This window comes from Bos indicus x Bos taurus, chromosome 22 (assembly GCF_003369695.1).
Source record: "Bos indicus x Bos taurus breed Angus x Brahman F1 hybrid chromosome 22, Bos_hybrid_MaternalHap_v2.0, whole genome shotgun sequence".
Lineage (NCBI taxonomy): Eukaryota > Metazoa > Chordata > Mammalia > Artiodactyla > Bovidae > Bos > Bos indicus x Bos taurus.
The window spans coordinates 55509028-55532581 of record NC_040097.1 but is presented as its reverse complement, the minus strand read 5'-3'; the positions used below and the strand labels follow the sequence as shown (position 1 = coordinate 55532581).

Genomic DNA, 23554 nt, shown 5'->3' with positions numbered 1-23554 from the left:
CAATGTTCAGAACAATGCATGTGCTGAATGGAATGCAGACAGGTTTCCACAGCAGCACGGTGACTGGCAAAGGACTGATTTTGAATTATCGCTAGGTTTTATTATTCCATGTCTGGGCTCGTTATTAAATCATGCCTAAACGCAAGACTTCAAAGTGGCCATCTTTATTTGTGGTCGGTTAGGTAACTCTTCAGAAATATTTCTTCTGACTGCCTCTCTTGTAAGGAAGTCATATATTGATTTTGGCCATATGGCTTGATTTGCCCTCACGCTGGGGCGGGACATCTCTCCACATCTTTTCCTGTTGGGTTCACTTATGTGATTTTCTTTGGCCAATCATCTGTTAGCAGACAAGCTATGATGGAGACTCTTGAAAAGCTCTTATGTAGCAGGTTTGTGCCCGTGGGTCTCTGCCATTGTCCTAACAGCATGCCCAGAGAGTCCACTGGCTGGAGGAGGAGGATAAGGGACCCGTGGAGCAGAAAGCTCCCCACAAGAGTCCAGTCTAAATCGTTCCCCCTTCCTCTCCCCCACTCATCTGTTTACTGTTCACTGAGGTTTGTGACTGGTGGTTACACAGTGCTGTTGTAACAATAATTACATTCCTGGAGAGGCGAAGAGGGAAACTCTCTCTTTCAAAGAAGACTGGGTGTGTTAGAAAGAGAAGGTGCCTCCTGAAGTTTAATACCTTCCTCAAACACCTTTCCTTCTTCCACCCCTCGCCTTCGCTGAGCTCCTTCGTCTCCACACAGCACGCACTGCTGTGTGTGTTGGGGCTGCTCTCTGCCCTGCCTGCCTCCGTCTCCCGAGCTTCTCAGTAGATTGTGCATTCTCTTCACTGAGTCCCCTTCTTTCCTCTGTCTATCATTTCCCAGGACTTGTATCACTCTCTGTGGAGAATGCCCAGATGCTAATCCCTGTCCCTGAGTTGTCTTTAAGTCACACCCACTGAGTTCCAGGTGCCCAGAGCCTCTCTGCCGCTGGCATTATCCCAGACCATGCCCAGCAACTTCTTCTAACTCATTCTTCTGTCTCCTCTTGCTTTGACTGACCATCTTCCAGGTCACCCAACTGCAAAAACCTCAGGATTCAACAGTTCTCTTCCTTTCACCAGGCACCTGCCAAATACCTTGCAGGTGAACTGATGTGGCTTCCAGAAGCATGCAGAGGGAGTTACTTAGGTTCATGGAGAACACTCTTTAGAAGCGGAGTGACTGTGGCAATGTGACTTTGCCATGAATGTGTTCCCTAATTTCAGGATTTTTACTGTACACACTTTCCTTGAACTGGGGGCAGGTGGTGAAGGAAAAAAGAGAGCCTCACCTGTAAAAAGACTGCAGGAACCAGTGAGGGTTTTGGTGGGAGAGAAAGGGCATAGGAAGACCATGGCCATGCGCACGTTGATTTTCAAAAGGCTGATATCTTGTACTCTCTTATTCAAAAATCAATGACTGGAACTTTCTTGGTGGTCTAGTGGTTGAGAATCTGCCTGCCAATGCTGGGGACACGGGTTCAATCCCTGGTCCAGGAAAATCTCACATGTCACGGAGCAATTAAGCCCATTGCTACAACTACTGAAGCCCATGCTCAGAGACGCCACCACAATGAGAGAAGCTCAGAGAATCTTCTCTTCCGAGAGAAGCCTGTATATCACAACATGGAGCAGCCCCCACTGGCCACAACTAGCGAGAATCCACACACAGCAGTGAAGACCCAGCACATTCAAAAATAGCAAAATAAACAAGTAAATAAAACTTTAAAAATAACTATAAAAATCAATGGCTAATAAAAATGTACACAATATTAACTCAGGCTGACAAAATAGGGATTAAAATTTACCATGTGGAACACAGCCCATAAAAATTTTGCAACTACATTTTTTTCTTTTGCCATTCTAAAAGGCAATTCTAAAAGGCATTCTAAAAACACTCTCAGTTTTTAGATAGGCATTTAACAAACGACCTCTGAACAGACCCTGGGCATAAACCTCATACTGGATGCTTTATCTACCTTGTCTTATATAATCCCAGCTTTTCTTCCAGTCTGGCTGGCTTTCCATCACACTGTTGCTGAGCGATGTCTGTCACTGGGGAAAGGACTGTCAGAGAAAGTGCTGAGAATTCTGGGCACAGCCTCCAGGGGGGAGGCCATGAGAGCCTATGACAGCTCCTTACCAACTGCTAAGTTAAAATTGACTCAGAGAATATTTATTTGGTGAATTCTAGGAATGAATAACAACTGCTTACTGAGTATGTGTGGGGCTTATGAACAAGTGGCTAAGGCTTCCCCCAGGCACCCAGTGTCTGCAGCAAACACATTTTCATATCCTATCAACTGCAGAACCTGAGGTTGTATATGTTTATTTTTATTTCATGGTATATTTTAGCTCCTGTGCTGGCCAAGATGTTTTGTACAGATGGAAATTGGGTAAACTTCCTTCCCTGACTATCTAGCTGATCCTTGTTCTTCACCTGAAAAAAGCTTCTGAGTCTGGACTAAACTTTATCCAAACTGAAAATATCAGTATTTAGCAGACTGCAGTGATCACAAAGCGGGCTGGGATGAGATTTTCAGAGGAGAGAAACAGAGAGAAAATGAATTTAGTGGACCAGCATTAAGTAAAAAAATCACATTGGAATTCTAATTCTACCATACGTAAAATCAAGCACCCAAACACACACCAACTGGGGCCAAACCTAAGGGTGAGTATCTTAAGACAGTGCCGAAATAGTATATCACATCAATGTGTTGTCTTTGGCCTTATATATAAGAAACGTATATATGTGTACACACAGGTACGTGTATGTGGTATTTCAGGAAGATGGGGCCATGGGTGCAGTGAGATTCTAGGGAAAGGGGCCACCAGAACTGAGGTACAGAAAGGAGAGCAGAGGCCTTGATCTCGGAGCTCTGGGATCCGTAAGGAACTCATGTGGCTTGGACAGGTGAGACATACGGATGCGTAAGGAGGTGAAGCCATGTCTCCAAACACCCCAACTGCCCTGCTCAGGCACCTGCATTTTCTAGAGAAGATGATGGGAAAGCCTTTAGTTGGATGGAACACAATGATTTGATGTCCACTGAAACATGGCCCACAACAGTCTAAGGACAGAGGCTCGGAGAAGAGCTGGTGTTGGAAGCAGAGGGTAGCTGGAGACTTTGGGGCAACAATCTATGCAGGAAAAGAGAAGTGAGGAAATAGGTCTAAAACAGCTTCTGGTTCACCCAGCACCTCAATACAATACCCCTTTGGAAGGCTACAGTCAAAGTTTCCATGTGATTTTTCTGAACTGCCGTTACTTGAAAAAATACACAACGTATGGATCTGAGTTCTCTAGTGCAACAAGCTTACCTCCAAAATCAGAGATTAGAAATTTAACAAAACTATTTTTATAAACGGTCTTTTAAACAAGCTTCTATTAAAAATCTGAGTGTGCATATATAAATAAATGTATATACACACATTAAAATTATATATAAATATATATTATACACATATATCTGTGTCTGTATATGTATATTCATATGGGTGTTTATGTGTATGCGTGTGTGCTAAGTTGCTCAGTAGTGCCCAACTCTTTACAACTCTATGGACTGTAGCCTGTTGGGCTCCTCTGTCCATGGGACTCTCCAGGCAAGAATACTGGAGTGAGTTGCCATGCCCTCCTCCAGGGATCTTCCTGGTCCAGGGATAGAACCCACATCTCCTGCATTGCAGGCGGATTCTTTATCACTGAGCTACTGGGGAAGCTTCCTTTATATGTATGCTGCTGCTGCTGCTAAGTCGCTTCAGTTGTGTCCAACTCTGTGCGACCCCACAGACGGCAGCCCACCAGGCTCCCCGGTCCCTGGGATTCTCCAGGCAAGAACACTGGAGTGGGTTGCCATTTCCTTCTCCAATGCATGAAAGGGAAAAGTGAAAGTGAAGTCGCTCAGTCATGTCCGACTCTTAGTGACCCCATGGACTGCAGCCCACCAGGCTCCTCCGTCCATGGGATTTTCCAGGCAAGAGTACTGGAGTGGGGTGCCATTGCCTTCTCTGATTTATATGTATATATACATATAAAATCTTTAGTCAGCTTTTGACCAGAAATTTAAAAATTATGTAACAAAATTAATATATCTACTAAGTGAAAAAATGTACAAGTATCAGAAAATATCTTTTTTTGAAATGATGTAGAATATGGCAATATAAATTGCCATACAAAAGAAATACAAAAGAATACAAAAGAAACTACCTTTCCATTGATTTTTTTTTCTTTTTAACAAAAAGAACCAAAATATCGTAAGGTGTTCTCATTATCTAACTTTAAATATCTGAATGGGGCTTTTGGGCCATAAAATGTTTTATTTAATATGAATTTTATGATAATAGCATAGAAAAGTGTAATAACAGTATTTTACAAAGATGTAAGTTTGCATTTTACATAGTGAAGCTATTTTATACTTAAACTTCATACCAAAGCATAAACAAACTGCTTTAAGAGATTTTCAAAATTTAGTTCTCTTAAGTAATAACTGAAGATATGAAAGGGGAGAAAATCTCAATAGAATTATAGTATAAGATTTTAGATTCAAGTTATTTTCTTTGTTCAGACTATAAGAAGATACACGGTATTCATCTTGGAAAATAGTTTCCAAAACATGAGCTGATAGATTCTGGTGTTCAGAGTATAATAGAAATCATAACTCAGCTTTGCAAAATTTATGTTAGGTTATGCTTACAATGTAATGTATGCCTGTCAGAACAACAGAACTGCAGGACCACTGCATTATAAACTAATAACCAAGCTAAACCTTTATTTGTAAAAACTGAGGGGTGATTCAGTTTTAATTTGTAAAATCTTTCCTGTTATCCTTCATAAAAACTCAGCCTCTAGTTATAATGATCAACACTGATCAACATTGTATTAGAGAAACTACTCAACAACAGAGATGCACTCCAAGCACCTAGAAGAGAATCTGCCACGTGCTAGGTGCTTGATACACTTTTTGAATGAATGGGAAGATTCCAAAGCAAATTCTGACTCCCTGATTGTCTTTTTACACTGCAGCATTGTTAATGTACATGAAAGATATGAGGAAGACCCAATTCACTACCTACAAGATTCTGTCCACTGTAGTACCACCTGGAAAAGCAGCTCCCCCAGGCTGTCGGCTGAAAGCCTCCTTTCTGAGTCAGACAGGAGGCATTGCGGTCAACTGAAGCAAGCCCTGCTGCTGCATTTCTAGCATTTGAATTACCCCTGCCCCTCCCCCAAACAGTGGGGTGCTATCATTTCTAAGACCTTCTAGATAAGGGGATATTTCCATAGGAAGCAGAGCATGATTCAAAGAGAGATAGTAGGAAAAGTCTGAACTAAAATTAAGAGGGCCACCTGAAGTCACACTTTAAACATTATGACTTCCAAAAAATGTTTTTTTTTTTTTGTATTCTGAACTAATGATGATTTGGCCAACAGAACAGAACTAGACAACCACACCACCAGCCTGCTAGATTCACATGGAGACAGATGTGGCCTCCTCCGATTCCTAAAATGTCTTCCTTATCAAGCTGCCCTCGTCCCAGACTGCCCCCCACAGATCATTCATGAGATGTGATGGTTCCCAGACCTTCCTGCATATCAGAAGCCAGATAGAACAGATGATCCCAGAGCTTCACTCTGGACCAACCAAATCAGTTGAGAAGGAGCAGTCACAGATTTTAAAATGTCTATGGGTGAGCTGATGGGCAAGAAAGATAAAAACAACTAATGTCTCTAGGAAACCACTATAAGCATGTCAGCCGGTCACCCGCAGGGCAACCTATTAGGCCATGTCTCTACTCACCGACTCATTCATTTATTGAGCATTGGTGCATGTTAGCAGCATTGTGAGAAAACACAAAGTAGTCACTCTAGCAACCGCCCTCTTATTGAAGACACCATACGAGTGGAGGCGATCACTAGGATGGGTTCACAAGTGTGCAACATGCAGCTGCAAAGGACCCAGGATGTGGAAGAACCTCGTGCTTGGTTTAACACTCTGCTGTCACTATCTTGAAATTCCTGAAAATTTTGGAACAAAGGGCTCTGTATTTTTGCTTTGGGTTGGGCTCTATATTAGCCTGGCATAAGATATGAAAGCTCGAATATGGCTAACCCCAGTGGGACATTCTGCCACTTTCTTCATCTCCCTTTCCATCAACAGTGTCCTCAATACAAATAAGTGAATCTTTGCTGATCACAGGGATTATCAATGCATCTTCCTTCCTTGTGCTAAAATCCATCAGCTATTCACTCCAACAGGTGACTCCTGATTGCCTGCGCTCCTCTTCCCTGGCTTGTTGCCATCTTTTCCACTCCCTGCCCCAAATGTTGCTATCTTACAGTAACTGCCAGCACAGGGTAGCAAAGACATCACAGGAGTGCATGGAAAGGGTGGTAGTGGTGAGTTAGCCACTAAATCATGTCCGACGAGTGCAACCCCATGGACTGTCACCAGCCAAGTATACTGGAGTGGGTTGCCATTCCCTTCTCCAGGGGATCTTCTTCACCCAGGGATCAAAGCTGCGTCTCCTCTTTACCGACTGAGCCACCAAGGAAGCCCCATATGGAAAGGGTACTCATGCTCAACTAAAGTGCCTGAGCACACTCAGGAAGTGCTCTGAGGGCAAGTTGGGGTTTGACAGCTTAATTGGAGGTTGACTCAGACCCCCAAATTCCCTATGTACTAGGTTGAAAGCTACATTGAGGCTTGGAGAAGACTAGGTCACAGCTGTGTTCCTTCAGTGAAGGAAACAGGTACGGTATCTCTGGAGCCTCCAGGAGGAGATCGCACGTGAAGATGGTAAGCAGGAGGCTGAATTAAATCAGATCTCCGCGGGTCCTGAATGATTGTGGACTCTCTCCTCTGGGACGAAGGAAAATCTAAGCAGTGACATGATCAGGGTTGTATTTTAGAAAGTTCACTGTTATAATGGTATTGAAGGTAATCTAGAGGGGGACAAGAAAAAAGACAGGAAGAAAGCGTTTAAGGCTCATATAGCCCTTCAAACATGGGGAAACAGGATTAATAATAATGAAAGGTAGTATTTAATGAACACTGACTCTGAGCCAGACCCTGAACCTGAGTTATGCCAACCCTATCAAAACCCCTTATGGTATGTGCTTTTTATTATCCCCATGCTATTGAAAGAACAGAGGAGGTAAAGGGACTCTAGCTTGTCTCTGGTTATACAGCCAGCGGGCAACAAGGGCGTTATTTATTTCACTCCAGATCTGGTGATTTTAAACGCCAATAAAAATCTTAACATGATACTTTTGTAACTGAAAAAAAAAGTTGTACGAGAGGCACACAAAGTTTTACATATTATATTAAAGACTGTTCGTTTAAAAACATCCAGAAGGGTAGCATTTTAGCAGCCTTGAGAACTCATTATAAAGCAACACCATTTAAAACCTTTTGTTCCTGGAACAAAAACAGAAACACAGATCAATAGAACAGATTGGAAGATCCAGAAATAGAAAAATTGTTTTTTAAAAATGTGACACATGATAACACAAGCTTCCCATAACAAAAAGTGCTAGAAAGAATTATTTAATAAATCAAATTGAAATACCTAGATAATAATTTGAGGAACTGATCAGGTTAGATACATACTTTATACTGTATACAAAAATAGCCTCTGCATGGATTAAGGAGTTAAATACAAATAAAAAAAAGTTGAATGACAGAAAAACCAGCAGGAGATGGAATAGAATATTTATCAGATTTGGGAAAGAACAGTAACTTCAGCTTTGAAGCAGTGGAATAAATCATGAAGGGAAGGACTGACAGATTTGAATACATAAAAAATTTAAAACTTCTGTACAATGAGAAAACAGCAAGACTTAAATAAAAAGGACATTATACTGAGGCATTATTTGCATTCCATCTGACAAAAAGGGCTTTTAAACTCAAACTCTATATGCCCTCATTCAAATTTATAAGGAAAACATCAGATCTCCAAACATAAATATGTAATATAAGGAAAAAATAATGGATACACAGAGAAGCACCATAGGTAAAGAAAAAATAGAAAACGGCTCAGTCCACCAACGATTAATACAATAAAAGGAAAACAAACTTAAGATGGGAGCTTTTACCTTCCTAAGTAACATTCCCTACCAGCAGACAGCACGCAGGGTTGCTGCATTCGGCTGGAAGGCTGAGCACTGGGTGTTTACTGGTGGCTGCGACCTTCTTAAAACTCAGCATCACAACACACAGCTGGAGTCAGCCTCCAAACCACAGTGATTTCCACAATCAGCAATTACATACTGAGCCCTTTTATCTTTCAGAAATAATAAAAGCAAAAGTGGGCTGAGCCTGGAGATGGTCATTCGTTACCGCTCACAAGGGGGAAATGCTGTGAACCACCTGAACATCACAGTTTTGGGGAATGGTTTTATAAACTATGACACACGCTATTAAACAAGGGGAGACGCTCTAAGCTTTTCAGAATTTTAGTCCAAAAGGATGGAGAGAGACAGGTAGCTATCCTGAGAGGGGAACAGTATGAAGAGCAAATCATAAAATGATTGCCTTTAAGGTTATTAGAGCCTGGATGAGCTTACCATTGGAGGGGAGCAATATATTTGAGAAAAAAGAAGGAGCATGTGAGAAAGAGAGAAAGAAGAAAGGAGAGGAAGGATGGGAGCAGAGGAGAGGAGAGTGTGTGTTGAGAGTGCAGGGAGGGGCTGAAGTGCAGACAGCAGACGTCTGCCAAGGTAAGCACAGACCGGAAGACGCAGAGCTACCGGCACATGCTTGAAGCGAAGGCTCACGGGCCAACTTTATTGTTCGAGAATTCCTCACCTAGGTAAGCTGTTCTTGATTTGGCAGAACCCTGTACCCTTGATATCAGTGGTGCTGTAATTCTGTAACCTTTTATAACAGTCAGCTTAGTGTCACTTCCCAGCTAGGAGAAGGCAATGGCACCCCACACCAGCACTCGCCTGGAAAACCCCATGGACAGAGGAGCCTGGTGGGCTGCAGTCCATGGGGTCGTGAAGAGTCGGACACGACTGAGCGACTTCACTTTCACTTTTCACTTTCATGCATTGGAGAAGGAAATGGAAACACACTCCAGTGTTATTGCCTGGAGGATCCCAGGGACGGGGAGCCTCATGGGCTGCCGTCTCTGGGGTCGCACAGAGTCGGACACGACTGAAGAGACTTAGCAGCAGGCCAGCTAGGAAAGGAAAAATGCACAGAAGTGCCACCAGGGGGCAAGTTTGGTACTGGCGAAGGGACTTCAAACAGAACATGCAAAAAATATATATATCTATTTTTCTTTCAGCACGGGGTCCATTCGTTGTTTTGCAACAATGCATCAAGTCCAGAGCAATTTCCTTAATGGGTGTGTAGTGGGTATGAATTTCGCTCAGGTGTACAAGAAATGTCACAGTGCTTTACATCCTTTAAATAAAATGAAATCCAACCTCAAGCCGTCATCCTACTAGTTCAGGTTAAAAGTCAATTCATCAACATGGCTCCCGCAGCCTCACAGGGTCCAGCAGAGATTCTTGGGGGAGTCTCATTCAGGGCTAACATTTGGCCTTTGGTTCAGTATGTGAAAGGCTTATGGTTTGAACCAACATGATCCCTTGATAGGCTGTGACTTTTTAGGAATGGGCAGACAGCCACCTGAAACACACACACACACACACACACACACACACACACACACACCTCCTTAGAGCACTCAGGGGAGGGAAGCTGGGGATCAAGGCATCCTTCTTTGCAGAGCCCTTATCTCCAGCATGCCATGCCCCTCTCTGCTCCTCTTCACTGTGCCTGCCACTCTGCTTCCACACTCTTCACCTTCCTCTGGGGGTTTTGTCTCTGGCCAGCTGAGGCTTGCAGAAAATCTAGGAAGACAGACCTCTTCAAAACTACAGAAGCCTCAGGAGAAGCGTGGAGTCCAGAGGCCAGGTCTAGTCCGAAGGTTGAAAACACAACAGCAGCAAAGACAAAAGCGTGCTGCCACAACTGCCCACAAGACCACAGTTCTTAAACATCCCGCTCACAAGTCCGACAGCATGGGACAGTGAGTTTTCTTTTTCTGGCAGATGACACAGAACTCAGATATCCCTCAGAGCTGATGGCAGGCCGGGACTGCCCTGGGGGAACAAAGACAAGGTCAGGGCACATCCTCGTGTCCAGGAGCTTCTGGTGACACACACGCGGAAACGTGGGATCGGGTACTAGTGGATTTAGGGAAGAGTTGCAAGCTAAGTGAAGTGAAGTCGCTCAGTTGTGCCCGACTTTTCACTTTCTTTCACTTTGCAAGCTAAAAGCCTGAAGGCCAGATCCCGCTGGCCTTAACACATTTTCCGTTTGCCAACATTTACAACATTTAAAAGCAAAGGCCAGTTTACATAAGTTTCTATAAATCTAGAATCTCTTTAAAAAATAAGGAGGCCTGGAAAGCCAGGTCTGCGTGCCCACATGGCAGCCATCCCTAGGGACTGAGCGGAGGCTGCTCCGGGTGCCTGGAACCAGCGCTCCCCGCCATGTGGCCACAGCCCCGCCACTCCCTGCGGGGCCATGCCCCGTCTGCTTCCCTCCTGTGTGCTGCTGGCTCACCGCTACAGGTGTTAGGTTTGCAACCCCTGACTGAGTGGACTAAATGAAATTATACTCAGGACACAGTGGTAAGCGCACCATGAAACTAACAGCTTCTTCGGTTCTTCAGGGCTCAGTGTGATGGATCTGGAGATTCAGAATTATTTCAGACAAGCCTAAAGATCTGAGAAGAGGCTAAAGAAACTGCCATGTTTAAGTGATCGACTTGTTTCATCTGCAAATGTTACAGACCAGGCCAGTCATCCTCCCACCATCACACAGAGTATATGTATGACTGTGTGCTTAAGACCAAACCCGAGGCACGAACAGGGATTCGGGAAATGTGGCCGCGGCTGTGTGCTCTGGTCTCATTTCTCGTTACTGCTATCCTGAGTACCCCATGGATCAGCCAGTCACAAGTGGACAAGTGTGTGCTGGAGTGAGTGAGCTGCCAGAGGCCACGCCCACGGACATTCTTCTCTCAGACACAGTCCTGTCCTGACCTCGGGCCCATGGACTCAGCCCCAGCCTTTAGAGACACCGGCTTCTTTTTCTGAACTTAAATTTTCAAAAGATAATTAAAAACTCAGAACTTCTTGCATAGTCAGTTAGAAAAGTCTAACAAAAACATAAGAAACTGTTAAACGTGGGGAGAAAAATAAAGGAAAGAAAAAATAATTTTTTTTATTGAGAATATCTAGACTTGTTTGGCTTTCTTGGGGGAGGGGTGTGGTTCAAGTAACAATCTGGGGAAACTCTTCCCTATATGTCTGAAAATAATGCTTAAAGACCAGAAAGCAATGTATGAAATAAATTAACAACACCATTTTGACAAATGTATTTTACATGTTGTAAAGTGCTGCTGAATACAAAGGACAACTCATGTGAACCTCCCCTTTATACACACATCCCCAACATGCAGCTGTGTGAACCTTTAACTGCTTGAAACTGTATTGACCTGACAAAGGAGAGCTACTTAGAAAGACCATAAGGAGACAACAGGGAAGAGAGATAGGCATCAAAGCTGCACGACAAAGCACCCACCTCCTCCAGCAGAAGCGGCAGCCAGCCTCCTGGGCTGACTCTGAAGAGGCTGCATCCAAGGGACTAAGAGGCTCCTTGACCCCTGATGACCCAGAAGAAACTGCTTATAACTAACAGAGTATCTGACAGATTGTACAAAATAACATCTTTCCCTGAGAGAATACCTAAGAGAAGAGCATTTTATCCCTGGTCTTCATAGTTTGGGGAAAGAGGATATAGTATCTGTCCCTGATGGCTCAGCATGTAAACCCACCTACCAATGCAGGAGGCACGGGAGACGTAAATTCAATCCCTGGATCAGGAAAATCCCCTGGAGGAGGAAATGGCATCCTGCTCCAGTGTTCTTGCCTGGAAAATTCCATGGACAGAGGAGCCTGGTGGTCTATAGTCCAAAGAGTCCCAAATACTCAGATATGATTGAACAACTAAGCAGGCATGCAGGCAAGCATAATAGAGTATTATCATCAGAAGGACACCATCTCAAGTTACACTTAGAAATATTTGGGGCTTCCCTCATGGCTCAGTTGGTAAAGAATCCACCTGCAATGCAGGAAACCCTGGTTCGATTCCTGGGTTGGAAAGATCTGCTGGAGAAGGGATAGGCTACCCACTCCAGTATTCTTGGGCTTCCCTGGCGGCTTAGCTGGTAAAGAATCCACCTGCAATTCGGGAGACCTGGGTTCGATCCCTGGATTAGGAAGATCCCCTGGAGAAGGGAAAGGCTACCCACTCCAGTATTCTGGCCTGGAGAATTCCATGGACTGTGTAGTCCATGGGGTTGCAGAGTTGGACATGACTTTCACTTTCTTTTCAAGACACTTCTATATTAGCTGCTGCTGCTAAGTCGCTTCAGTCGTGTCCAACTCTGTGCGACCCCATAGACGGCAGCCCACCAGGCTCCTCTGTCTCTGAGATTCTCTAGGCAAGAATACTGGAGTGGGTTGCCATTTCCTTCTCCCTTCTATATTAGAATTTTCTTAAATATGATTTTTAAAGTTTGGCTTTAAAATGAAGGATATCCACTAGTAAACAGGATTTTTGAAAATATTATAATTTCTATATCACAGGGTTCTCATGTTTGAAAAAAAACAAACACTGTCATGCTTTTAAAGAAACAGGGGTTTTTAGTTCACAGTCAAAAAATGAGTGATTGATAAGCCAATGTCACAGATGATGAAGAAAAGAAAATCAAAATCAAGTCCTCAAAATACACAGAAGACTTCAAAATGTGTCCGGACTCATATGCACTCATGTGAATGTACATACACAGAGGAAACAAGTGAAGCACAGCCAGTACACCGAGGCCCTCCCTGCCACAGACCGGGGACTGGGTGTCCTTCGAAGCACACGACCCTCCCCAGTGTTCATTGTCTCAAATGCTATTCATCGGAAACCCACCAGGGAGAACAGGAGATTCCCTCCAAACCCAGAGTGCCGTATCAAGTTACACCACCAAATAAGCAATAAAACAACAAAGCCATCAAGCAGGTTCTAAACGATTTAGTCCTCAACCAGAAATCAATTTGCCAACATCTGCTGGATCATTGAAAAAGCAAGAGAGTTCCAGAAAAACATCTACTTCTGCTTTATTGACTATGCCAAAGCCTTTGACTGTGTGGATCACAATAAATTGTGGAAAATTCTGAAAGAGATGGGAATACCAGACCACCTGACCTGCCTCTTGAAAAATCTGTATGCAGGTCAGGAAGCAACAGTTAGAACTGAACATGGAACAACAGACTGGTTCCAAATAGGAAAAGGAGTATGTCAAGGCTGTATATTGTCACCCTGCTTATTTAACTTATATGCAGAGTACATCATGAGAAACGCTGGGCTGGATGAAGCACAAGCTGGAATCAAGATTGCCAGGAAAAATATCAATAACCTCAGATATGCAGATGACACCACCCCTATGGCAGAAAGTGAAGAGGAACTAAAAAGTCTCTTGATGAAAGTGAAAGAGGAGAGTGGAAAAAGTTGGCTTAAAGCTCAACATTCAGAAAACTAAGATCATGAAGTCCCATCACTTCATGGCAAATAGATAGGGAAACAGTGGAAACAGTGGCTGACTTTATTTTTCTGGGCTCCAAAATCACTGCAGATGGTGACTGCAGCCATGAAATGAAAAGATGCTTACTCCTTGGAAGGAAAGTTATGACCAACCTAGATAGCATATTGAAAAGCAGAGACATTACTTTGTCAACAAAGGTCTGTCTAGTCAAGGCTATGGTTTTTCTAGTAGTCATGTATGGATGTGAGAGTTGGACTACAAAGAAAGCTGAGCACCGAAGAATTGATGCTTTTAAACTGTGGTGTTGGAGAAGACTCTTGAGAGTCCCTTGGACTGCAAGGAGATCCAACCAGTCCATTCTGAAGGAGATCAGCCCTGGGTGTTCATTGGAAGGACTGATGTTGAAGGTGAAACTCAATACTTTGGCCACCTGATGAGAAGAGCTGACTCAGTTGAAAAGATCCTGATGCTGGGAAAGATTGAGGGCAGGAGAAGGGGACGACAGAGGATGAGATAGTTGGATGGCATCACCAACTCAATGAACATGAGTTTGAGTGAACTCTGGGGGTTGGTGATGGACAGGAAGGCCTGGCGAGCTGCGGTTCATGGTGTCGCAAAGAGTCTGACACAACTGAGCGACTGAACTGACTGACTGTTGAGGAGAAAGGAGCCTGTTATAAATGTCCAACATTAGTCACAAATCTGCAGGTCTGTGAGTGAAAAAAAATGTTGAAATGACCATGCCTGATTACAAAAAACACTTTATTAATTACTTTTAAGAATGTAAATTATGTTGGTGGAATGCAGAGCTGTTGAAGAAACAGTGACAGAAGAGGAAATCTTCTGCATCAGAGCACTGAGTAATGATGAAATAAAACACACTGACAAAGTTTCAATTACATTCTCTGGGTCTTATGGTTTCGGCTTCATCTCTGTTCCCTCTCCCCAGCTCCCCTTGCCCTCCTACCCAGTCACTGAGTGAGAAGAAAGAAAGTTGCCTTAGGGAGTGACGTGTTCTTGCCCACAGAGCAGGCAGCCTTTAGAAGCCCTGGGAGCCCTGCTAAAGCTCTCACTCTGGACCCAGGGGCACTGTCTCTGAACCTGAAATCAGTGCAGATAATGTGTGTTTCAGCAAGGAGATGAGAGGAAAAAAAGAGAAGTGGGAAGGGAACTCAAATGTTTGCAAACTAATTGATTGACTATGGGATAGTCATGGTCTCCAAACAAGATAATCCCTTTGGTATAAGAAGACAAGATTAGAGCATCTCCGAGTAATTAAACATTTTAAATCCATTCCTAAAAACACTTGTTTGTTCTCTGACAATTGTAAAAGTCGCTCAGTTGTATCCGACTCTTTGCGGCCCCACAGACTATACAGTCCATGGAATTCTCTAGGCCAGAATACTGGAGTGGGTAGCCTTTCCCTTCTCCAGGGGATCTTCCCAACCCAGGGATCGAACCCTGGTCTCCCACATTGCAGGTGGATTCTTTACCAGCTAAGCCACAAGGGAAGTCCAATACTTATTTTGTGTATTGTTTAAATGTACATACTATTTTTTAAATGAATACATGTAGGGGACTTTCCTGGTGGCCCACCTTGCAATGCAGGAGATGTGGGTTTGATCCCTGGTCAGGAACTAAGATACCACATGCCGCAGACCAATTAAGCCTACGTTCCACTACTAGAGAGTCCATGTGCCAGAAGATTGTGAGTGCCGCAATGAAGACCTCATGTGGCCAAATAAATAAAAGGAAATTTGAAAAATTAATACATGTAGATAATTTAAAAACAACTAATACATATTGGGGTAAATACTCAATTAAAAATTTTTTTCCCATTACAAGATTATGGCCAAAACTTGGATAGCCTTTGTCTGGATAAACACTCAAGAAACTCTATGCCTTCGGTGGGTCTTATACTTTGGTTTACTATTATTGTTGCTGTCATTACTATTACTTTCACAAAAGCAATATATACTGATTATAGAAATTAAGATATTACAGAGGAATAGAAAAGAAAGGGGAAGATCACCTGTAACTATGTCTAAAATAGTTTGGTGTGTATTGTCGGTCACTTTCCTAACCACATAAACAATATTTCATGTGTACACGAGTATCTATGTACATACAAACTATGGGTTTTCCAGGTGGCACTAGTGGTAAAGAATCCACCTACCAAAGCAGGAGACACAAGTTTGATTCCTGAGTCAGGAAGATCCCCTGGAGGAAGAAACGCCAATCCATTCAAGTATTCTCTCCTGGACAACATGGATTGAGGAGGCTGGCGGGCTACAATCCATAGGGGTTGCAAAGAGCCAGACACGACTGAGTGATTGAGCACACACACACAAACAGTAATTTTTCAAAATTCGCATCATGCTGCTGTTCTGCTGCTGCTAAGTCGCTTCAGTCGTGTCTGACTCTGTGCGACCCCATAGACGGCAGCCCACCAGGCTCTGCTGTTCCTGGGATTCTCCAGGCAAGAACACTGGAGTGGGTTGCCATTTCCTTCTCCAACGCATGAAAGTGAAAAGTGAAAGCGAAGTTGCTCAGTCATGTCTGACTCTTAGCGACCCCATGGACTGCAGCCTACCAGGCTCCTCCATCCATGGGGTTTTCCAGGCAAGAGTACTGGAGTGGGGTGCCATTGCCTTCTCCCGCATCATACTATAGTGACTGTTCTATAACTTATCTTTCCAGTTAATAACAAATTATGAATATGTTATTCTGGAACAAAATTTTAATTGTCTATACACTACAAATTTTCATATAAATTGTATTCTACATTTGAACTAATTCCCTATAGCTGAATATTGAAGTTTTTAAAAATGTCTTGCTATTTTAATGCCTAAGGATCAGACAAGGAGGCCTTTGGATGCCAAGCAGAATGAACTAGATTGTATCCTGTGGATCAGTCATTCTCAGGGGAATGGTACTACACCTCCAGGGAATATTCTGGGAATTCAGGCAGATGCTTTTGGTTTTCTTGATTTTTGGGGGTTGCTACTGGTGTTCAGTCACTTGGGCACCCAGATGCCAGCTGCCCTGCCATGTGCAGAGTGGTCCTGAGCCAGACAGAGCTGCCCCACATCCTGCAGGACTTTCAAATGTCCTGCTGGAAATGCAGGAGCCCAAGATTATGGTTACCAGAACCCTGTTTCACAAGCAAATGCAAACTATTCTATGCCCGTTTTAAAAAAACACCAAGTTTTCTACTATCATGTAAATCAAGGGAAAACGTTTTCTTCAATGCTTTGCCAAGAATTGTGTGTCTTGTTTTGAGAATTATGGGGCCTTCCGGTGGCCCGGTGGTTGAGACTGTAGTTCCAGTGTCTCGGGCATGGTTCAATCCCTGATCAGGAAACTAAGATCCCACATGCCGCACAGCACAGCCAAAAATAAAAATTAAAAAAAGAAAAAAGAAAATTATGTCTCCAATATCATCACCCCATTCCTATTATTTGCATCAGCAATAACTTTTAAGAGTCATATTCATAGTGATTCTAAGAGGATATGTAAGGATCCTATCACTGCCTCACATCTTCTAATATTGTTGTGCCAAATGTTTATGTAATAAAATACATATCTTTAAAGATTATTATTCCTTCATATGACCAGTAACGCCTTCTGATACCTTTTACAAAATTCCATGTAGGTAGGCCTTATTTTCTATTGGTTTCATCTTCAGAGAATAAAGAGAACATCAACAGAATTTATTATAAACAGTGGTTGGTGGTCGATCGGGTGGAAAGCTATGACTAGAAGAACAAGGAAAGCATTCAGAGGCCTTCAGGAGGAAAATAAGGAGATAAAACAGGGCAGCAGGTATGACTGTGTGGAGAGAAGAAAAAATAAACAGGAGACAGACACCAGAAAAGATGCAAGAACAATCTGCTTGGGGAACTAATGAAGACCTAGAAGGCCGCAATGCCTGAAAAAACAAAGCAAAAAGAAGAGCTCTAATGGAGGACAACTTCAAAAGGAGTCTGAACTCAGCGGATGCGCAGGGTCAGAGAGGGGCTGTCACAGCAGCAGGAGAGTGCGTTCTCAACAACTGTCTCACACGTGCACGTGAGCGCACACACACACACACGCTTACACACTGACACACTCACACTCCAGATTCATTACCAGAGAATCTTCCTCCCCTCCTCCTGCCACAGGGAAGACTTCTCACACCATTGATGCTGAACTCTGACAGCTCCGTCTGACACGAGTCTGATGCGGGCGGGCAAAGCCTTATTTGGTTTATTTATTTGTTTGTGATTCTCCAACCAAGATAAACCCCGAAACAAATTTCAAGTGTGCTTTTAAGTACACTCCAGGTTATAAATCACACGCTTGCATTCTCATACTACAGTAAGCACGAAATCTCATAGATCATCAATAGATATATATGCCTCCCTGCCTTGCCGAATTCACTCACACACGCCCACGACAAGAGAGAGGCTAAAAGGAAACTTAGACGAGCACCCACGATGATTCATCTGCAACATACGTGTTTATGAATCAGAAGAAACCAGAACAATTAGAATCGGATGATACTAGACTGGGCAAGGGCCCCAAGGTTCTAACCGGCAGAAAAGCCTTTCCAAAACGAAAGGATGGAGATTCATGGATGTTAATCACGAGAGCACAAATGCTGGCAAAAACTGCAGGGAGAAGAGACGACCCCGATTCATATTCAATTTCCAATTAAGATTAAAACTGTATTATGTGCTGATTTATCTGATTTTAGCTTATATACTCACCTTGATTTCAAATTTTCTGAGATTAGGTCATGTAAATATTTCTTTAAACAAAGGAAGAGTGAGGCCATGGTATCCCCAAACATAAAAGGGACTATTTAGTTGTCCTGATCCGTGTCCGTGCAATGGTCCATAAAAGATGAACATCACCTTCTCGTGTGCTTATCTTAACAATCAGAAAGAGAGAAGAATGGCCACCATATTTTTCTCAGCTGTTAGCAATTATCCCCCACATCACCAAACAATGCCTGATGCATTCCATCAAAGCAAACATCACGATTAAATTCTCACACCATTAAGCTCTTGTTTCTTTTTGAGTCACTTCCCGTCTGAAATGTAGTCTTTAGTACTTTCTCATTTGCACCGTGTGATGTATGAAAGGCAAGCCAGATCCTGCCTGAAGTGGCCCATGGAAGGCTTGTCTAGGCAAAGGCACAGGTAACTCTGTCCATCTCTCCCTATCTCTGCTACCGGATCGCAGGTTCAAGGAGAGGTAGAGTATTTATATATTGGGTATTTACTGTGCTACCTTGCAGGAGACGAAATGAGCCACGAATAAACAGAAAGTGACCAGAGGCAGAAGAAGATGCGGCAGGTAAGGATCCAGGTGGCCATGGCTTAAAGGTCATGATCGTCCCACCCCCACCTGACTAGGCACAAATCCCAAGCACCTCGCTGTGGGAGGTGGGCCTCCATCTGCGCATGCCACTCACCCGCTGCTCTCATCCTGCCCTCCGCCTGCCCCTCACCCCACTCTGTCGGTCTTCCACCACGCCCTCCTCTCTTGAGCCTCTGGGCCATCATGCTGTGATTCTTCCTGGAACCCACCTGACCGGCAGCTACTTACTATTCAAGATTCGGATCTTCTGTCACACACACTAGGGTGATATCCTTTCTCTCTGCCTTTATAGGGTTTCTCTCCATCTAGGCACCTATGAGTTCCCTTGTGACGATGTCTTTACTCGTCTGTCTCCTAGAATACGAGATTCCCAGGACGGGGACCAAGTCCCTTACGTGTGTATCTCCTGGGCCGGGCATAGTGAGCACCTGATTGGAAAGTTTTCCCTTTTCTTCTAGAGGGCAAGGAGAAGGGGTACCATCTATCGAAGGTATTAAAACTATCATTGATTTCCCCACTGAGGGCAGAGAGGGGTTTGCAAATAGGAGCTGTTACAGTCAGGCACATATAGCTAGCTCACTGTGCTGGAGAGGGAGCAGGCAGGGGATACAGGGATACAGGGCTCCTGACGTGACGGGACCCAAGAACTTGCCCTTTACATGACGGGCACAGAGTGCTCAGGGGATGCTCATTCAATTCAATCTGCACTCCGTCCATGCAGCGGGAAGGTGGGGTCATGGAAGGTCGACTTGGGAGACTTCAGAATTCTTGGAAACGTGGGTCAGGAGGAGGATGCTCCTTGGCGGGGCCATGCTGGGGGAGGTGCAGGAGGGACACAAGAAGTCCCCAGCGCCCGAGGCCTCTCCTCACTCTGGACGACCAGCCCTCCCCAGCTGTGTGTGAAGGTTCCCTGCAGCATATTCAGTTCAGTGGTGAGCTGACGTTCATTGCCGGCATCTCTTTCTTTTTTATCACGTTAGTCCCTTGGGCAAAAGATGCAGGGTCTTTGTTGACAGAAAGAACAGAAAGTCTCACATTCATGAAGGGGAGCAGATTTAGACTTTAAGGTTGCCTTCTAGGGAGGTGATGCACAGTCACAGACAAATACCAGTGGGGATGAAGAAAGAAGCCACCCGTCTTACGACATCAGCCACTGCCAGATCACATGCTTGGAAGCGCACTGAGAATTAGAACTTTGCATACGTTCTACAACCATTTTGCAAACAGCACAATTATTTTGAATTTGTGTGTGTGCGTCAAGTGTGTTGGCTGGTCAAACGTAAATAATGCTTACAACTGTTTGGCATGTGCTTAGCTTTTAATGCACTAAGAACCACCTCTCTAGAACTTCAAGAAGATCTTGCCAGTCTGGAATTATTTACAGGCTCAACAGACAACAGGCATTGGATCTACTTCTTCGGAAGGAAAGATGTGATGTGCTTATTACTCACCAAATGAAGTTTTGCCCAGAACTCAGGTCCTTCCTCCATCTGTCTAAGGCTCGGTGGAATGTACCAAAAGCAAATATTGGCATATTCAGGCTGAAGAGGAAGAAAGTTTGAAAGCTGTTAATTAATCTTAGAATGCAGTTCAACTCTCAGCTAGTTTCTCTGAGTCATCATATGTGTCTTACATTGGTAACGCCAGAATCTGATAGATTAGACATCCATCCTGCCTTACTTTCAGTACAGCTTATTGGGAAATTTTCTTCTCCGTTAGTGTACCCAGAGAGTGCTATTTCCTCTGGATACGGGATGAGCACAAGATCAAGAATAAACACAATTAAGTTGGAAGTTGATCCAATGCAGATCTAACTAAGCATTAGTTATAGTGCCTGACACGCAAACACCCAGAGGTGCCCTCGTTTGTCCCTCTGGTGTGGTCACTGACCTGGAGCCAGACATCCTGGAATGCGAAGTCAAGTGGGCCTTAGGAAGCATCACTGAGAACAAAGCTAGTGGAGGTGATGGAATTCCAGTTGAGCTATTTCAAATCCTAAAAGATGATGTTGTGAAAGTGCTGCACTCAATATGCCAGCAAATTTGGAAAACTCAGCAGTGGCCACAGCACTGGAAAAGGTCAGTTTTCATTCCAATCCCAAAGAAAGGCAATGCCAAAGAATGCTCAAACTACCACACAATTGCACTCATTTCACATGCTAGTAAAGTAATGCTCAAAATTCTCCAAGCCAGGCTTCAGTAATACATGAACCATGAACTTCCAGATGTTCAAGCTGGTTTTAGAAAAGGCAGAGGGACCAGAGATCAAATTGCCAACATCCACTGGATCATCAAAAAAGCAAGAGAGTTCCAGAAAAACATCTATTTCTGCTTTATTGACTATGCCAAAGCCTTTGAGTGTGTGGATCACAATAAACTGTGGAAAATTCTGAAAGAGATGGGAATACCAGACCACCTGACCTGCCTCCTGAGAAACCTGTATGCAGGTCAGGAAGCAACAGTTAGAACTCGACATAGAACAACAGACTGGTTCCAAATAAGAAAAGGAGTACATCAAGGCTGTATATTGACACCCTGCTTATTTAACTTATATGCAGAGTACATCATGAGAAACGCTGGGCTGGAAGAAGCACAAACTGGAATCAAGATTGCCGGGAGAAATATCAATCACCTCGGATATGCAGATGACACCACCCTTATGGCAGAAAGTGAAGAGGAACTAAAAACCTCTTGATGAAAGTAAAAGAGCAAAGTGAAAAAGCTGGCTTAAAGCTCAACATTCAGAAAACTAAGATCATGGCATCCGGTCCCATCACTTCACGGGAAATAGGTGGGGAAACAACGGAAACAGTTTCAGACTTTATTTTTTGGGGCTCCAAAATCACTGCAGATGGTGATTGTAGCCGTGAAATGAAAAGACACTACTCCTTGGAAGGAAAGTTATGACCAACCTAGACAGCATATTAAAAAGCAGAGACATTACTTTGTCAACAAAGGTCCGTCTAGTCAAGGCTATGGTTTTTCCAGTGGTCATGTATGGATGTGAGAGTTGAACTGTGAAGAAAGCTGAGCGCTGAAGAATTGATGCTTTTGGTTTTTTTTTTCTTTTTTTTTTAGAATTGATGCTTTTGAACTGTGGTGTTGGAGAAGACTCTTGAGAGTCCCTTGGACTGCAAGGAGATCCAACCAGTCCATCCTAAAGGAGATCAGTCCTGGGTGTTCATTGGAAGGACTGATGTTAAAGCTGAAACTCCAATCCTTTGGCCACCTGATGTGAAGAGCTGACTCATTGGAAAAGACCCTGAGGCTGGGAAAGATTGAGGGCAGGAGGAGAAGGGACCGACAGGGGATGAGATGGCTGGATGGCATCACTGACTCAATGGACATGAGTTTGGGTGAACTCCAGGAACTGGTGATGGACAGGGAGGCGTGCTGCGGTTCATGGGGTCACAGAGTCAGACACGACTGAGCGACTGAACTGAACTGAAAATTGATTATTATCTCCCACATCTCCTTCCAACAACTCCTTCTCTATTTAAGGTAGCCAAAGTTGTCTTCTATTTCCTGCTATACTTGACGAATGCAAAATCACCGATTACCTGTGAGTTGATAACATATGACATACTTGGGCTTTACTTAACCAGCCTTGCTGTGACCCTGATCAATACAGCATCAAAAGAAGGAAAAAAAAAAAGAGCATCACCTTGACTCCTGACTCTCAGGGATCAGTATGGGGAAGGGTGTAAGTCCACTAGAGACCCTGCTCACAGTGCACACTTAGCCCCTGGGCTCAGCACCCCCAGAGTGCCATTCAGTCCATCACAGAAATGGCTGAAGAACTGGCATTTTCAGAAGCATTTCAGGGGACTTCCCTGGTGGTTCCATGGATAAGAATCCACTTTCCAGTGCAGGGAACATGGGTTCGATCCATGGTCGGAGAGATCCTACATGCCTTAGAGCAGCTAAGCCCGAGCGCTGCAACTACTGGGCCCACGCACCACAGCGAAAGAGCCCACGTGCCTCCACCGAGACCTGATGCAGCCAAAGAAATAAATTAGTTAATAAGTTAACTTTTAAGGAGAAGCATTTCAGGTGACCTCAAGTGAGCTGCACATCATCTATGTTTGAGAACTTCTGGTCTAAAGTGGCCCAGTTATTTTCCCCAGTAATCTGGTTTTCCATTAGAAATACTTTGGTTAAATGCGGAATAAGGTCTCACAATGGGCTTCAGGCAGCTGTTTTCACAGAGACATAAATGCAGGGCCTGCTAGGGGCAATCACAGACTTGTACTCAATGACCAGGTGATAACAGACATTACCTTGGGGCTGACAACTCAGACACCCCAAGCTGTGCTCAGAAAAGACCATGGGTCGTGCCCTCCCACCTGGCACCTTCCTCAGAATCGCATTCTTCGTGCTGATAGTTTCGGAAATTACTTCCATTTTCCCACCACAAACACAGTTTGTAGGTAATAACCAGTGTCAGCATAAAGTTTCAAAGTATTTCAGAGAGAGAGGAAACGGCTATCATCTCATCTCCTAAAATCAAAACTGGTACTATAGAGAGTTTGGATTTTAGTGG

General features: G+C 43.9%; 1 protein-coding gene across 3 annotated transcripts in view; it reads right to left on the bottom strand.

Annotated features, from left to right (window-relative positions):
• Positions 1-23554, bottom strand: part of GADL1 (glutamate decarboxylase like 1) — a 194252-nt gene that overhangs the window by 49019 nt on the left and 121679 nt on the right. For all 3 annotated transcript variants that reach the window (XM_027523277.1, XM_027523276.1, XM_027523278.1), the window contains exon 14: positions 20464-20553. In XM_027523277.1, the coding sequence (XP_027379078.1) occupies positions 20464-20553 (90 nt within the window). The remainder of the gene's footprint in view (positions 1-20463; positions 20554-23554) is intronic.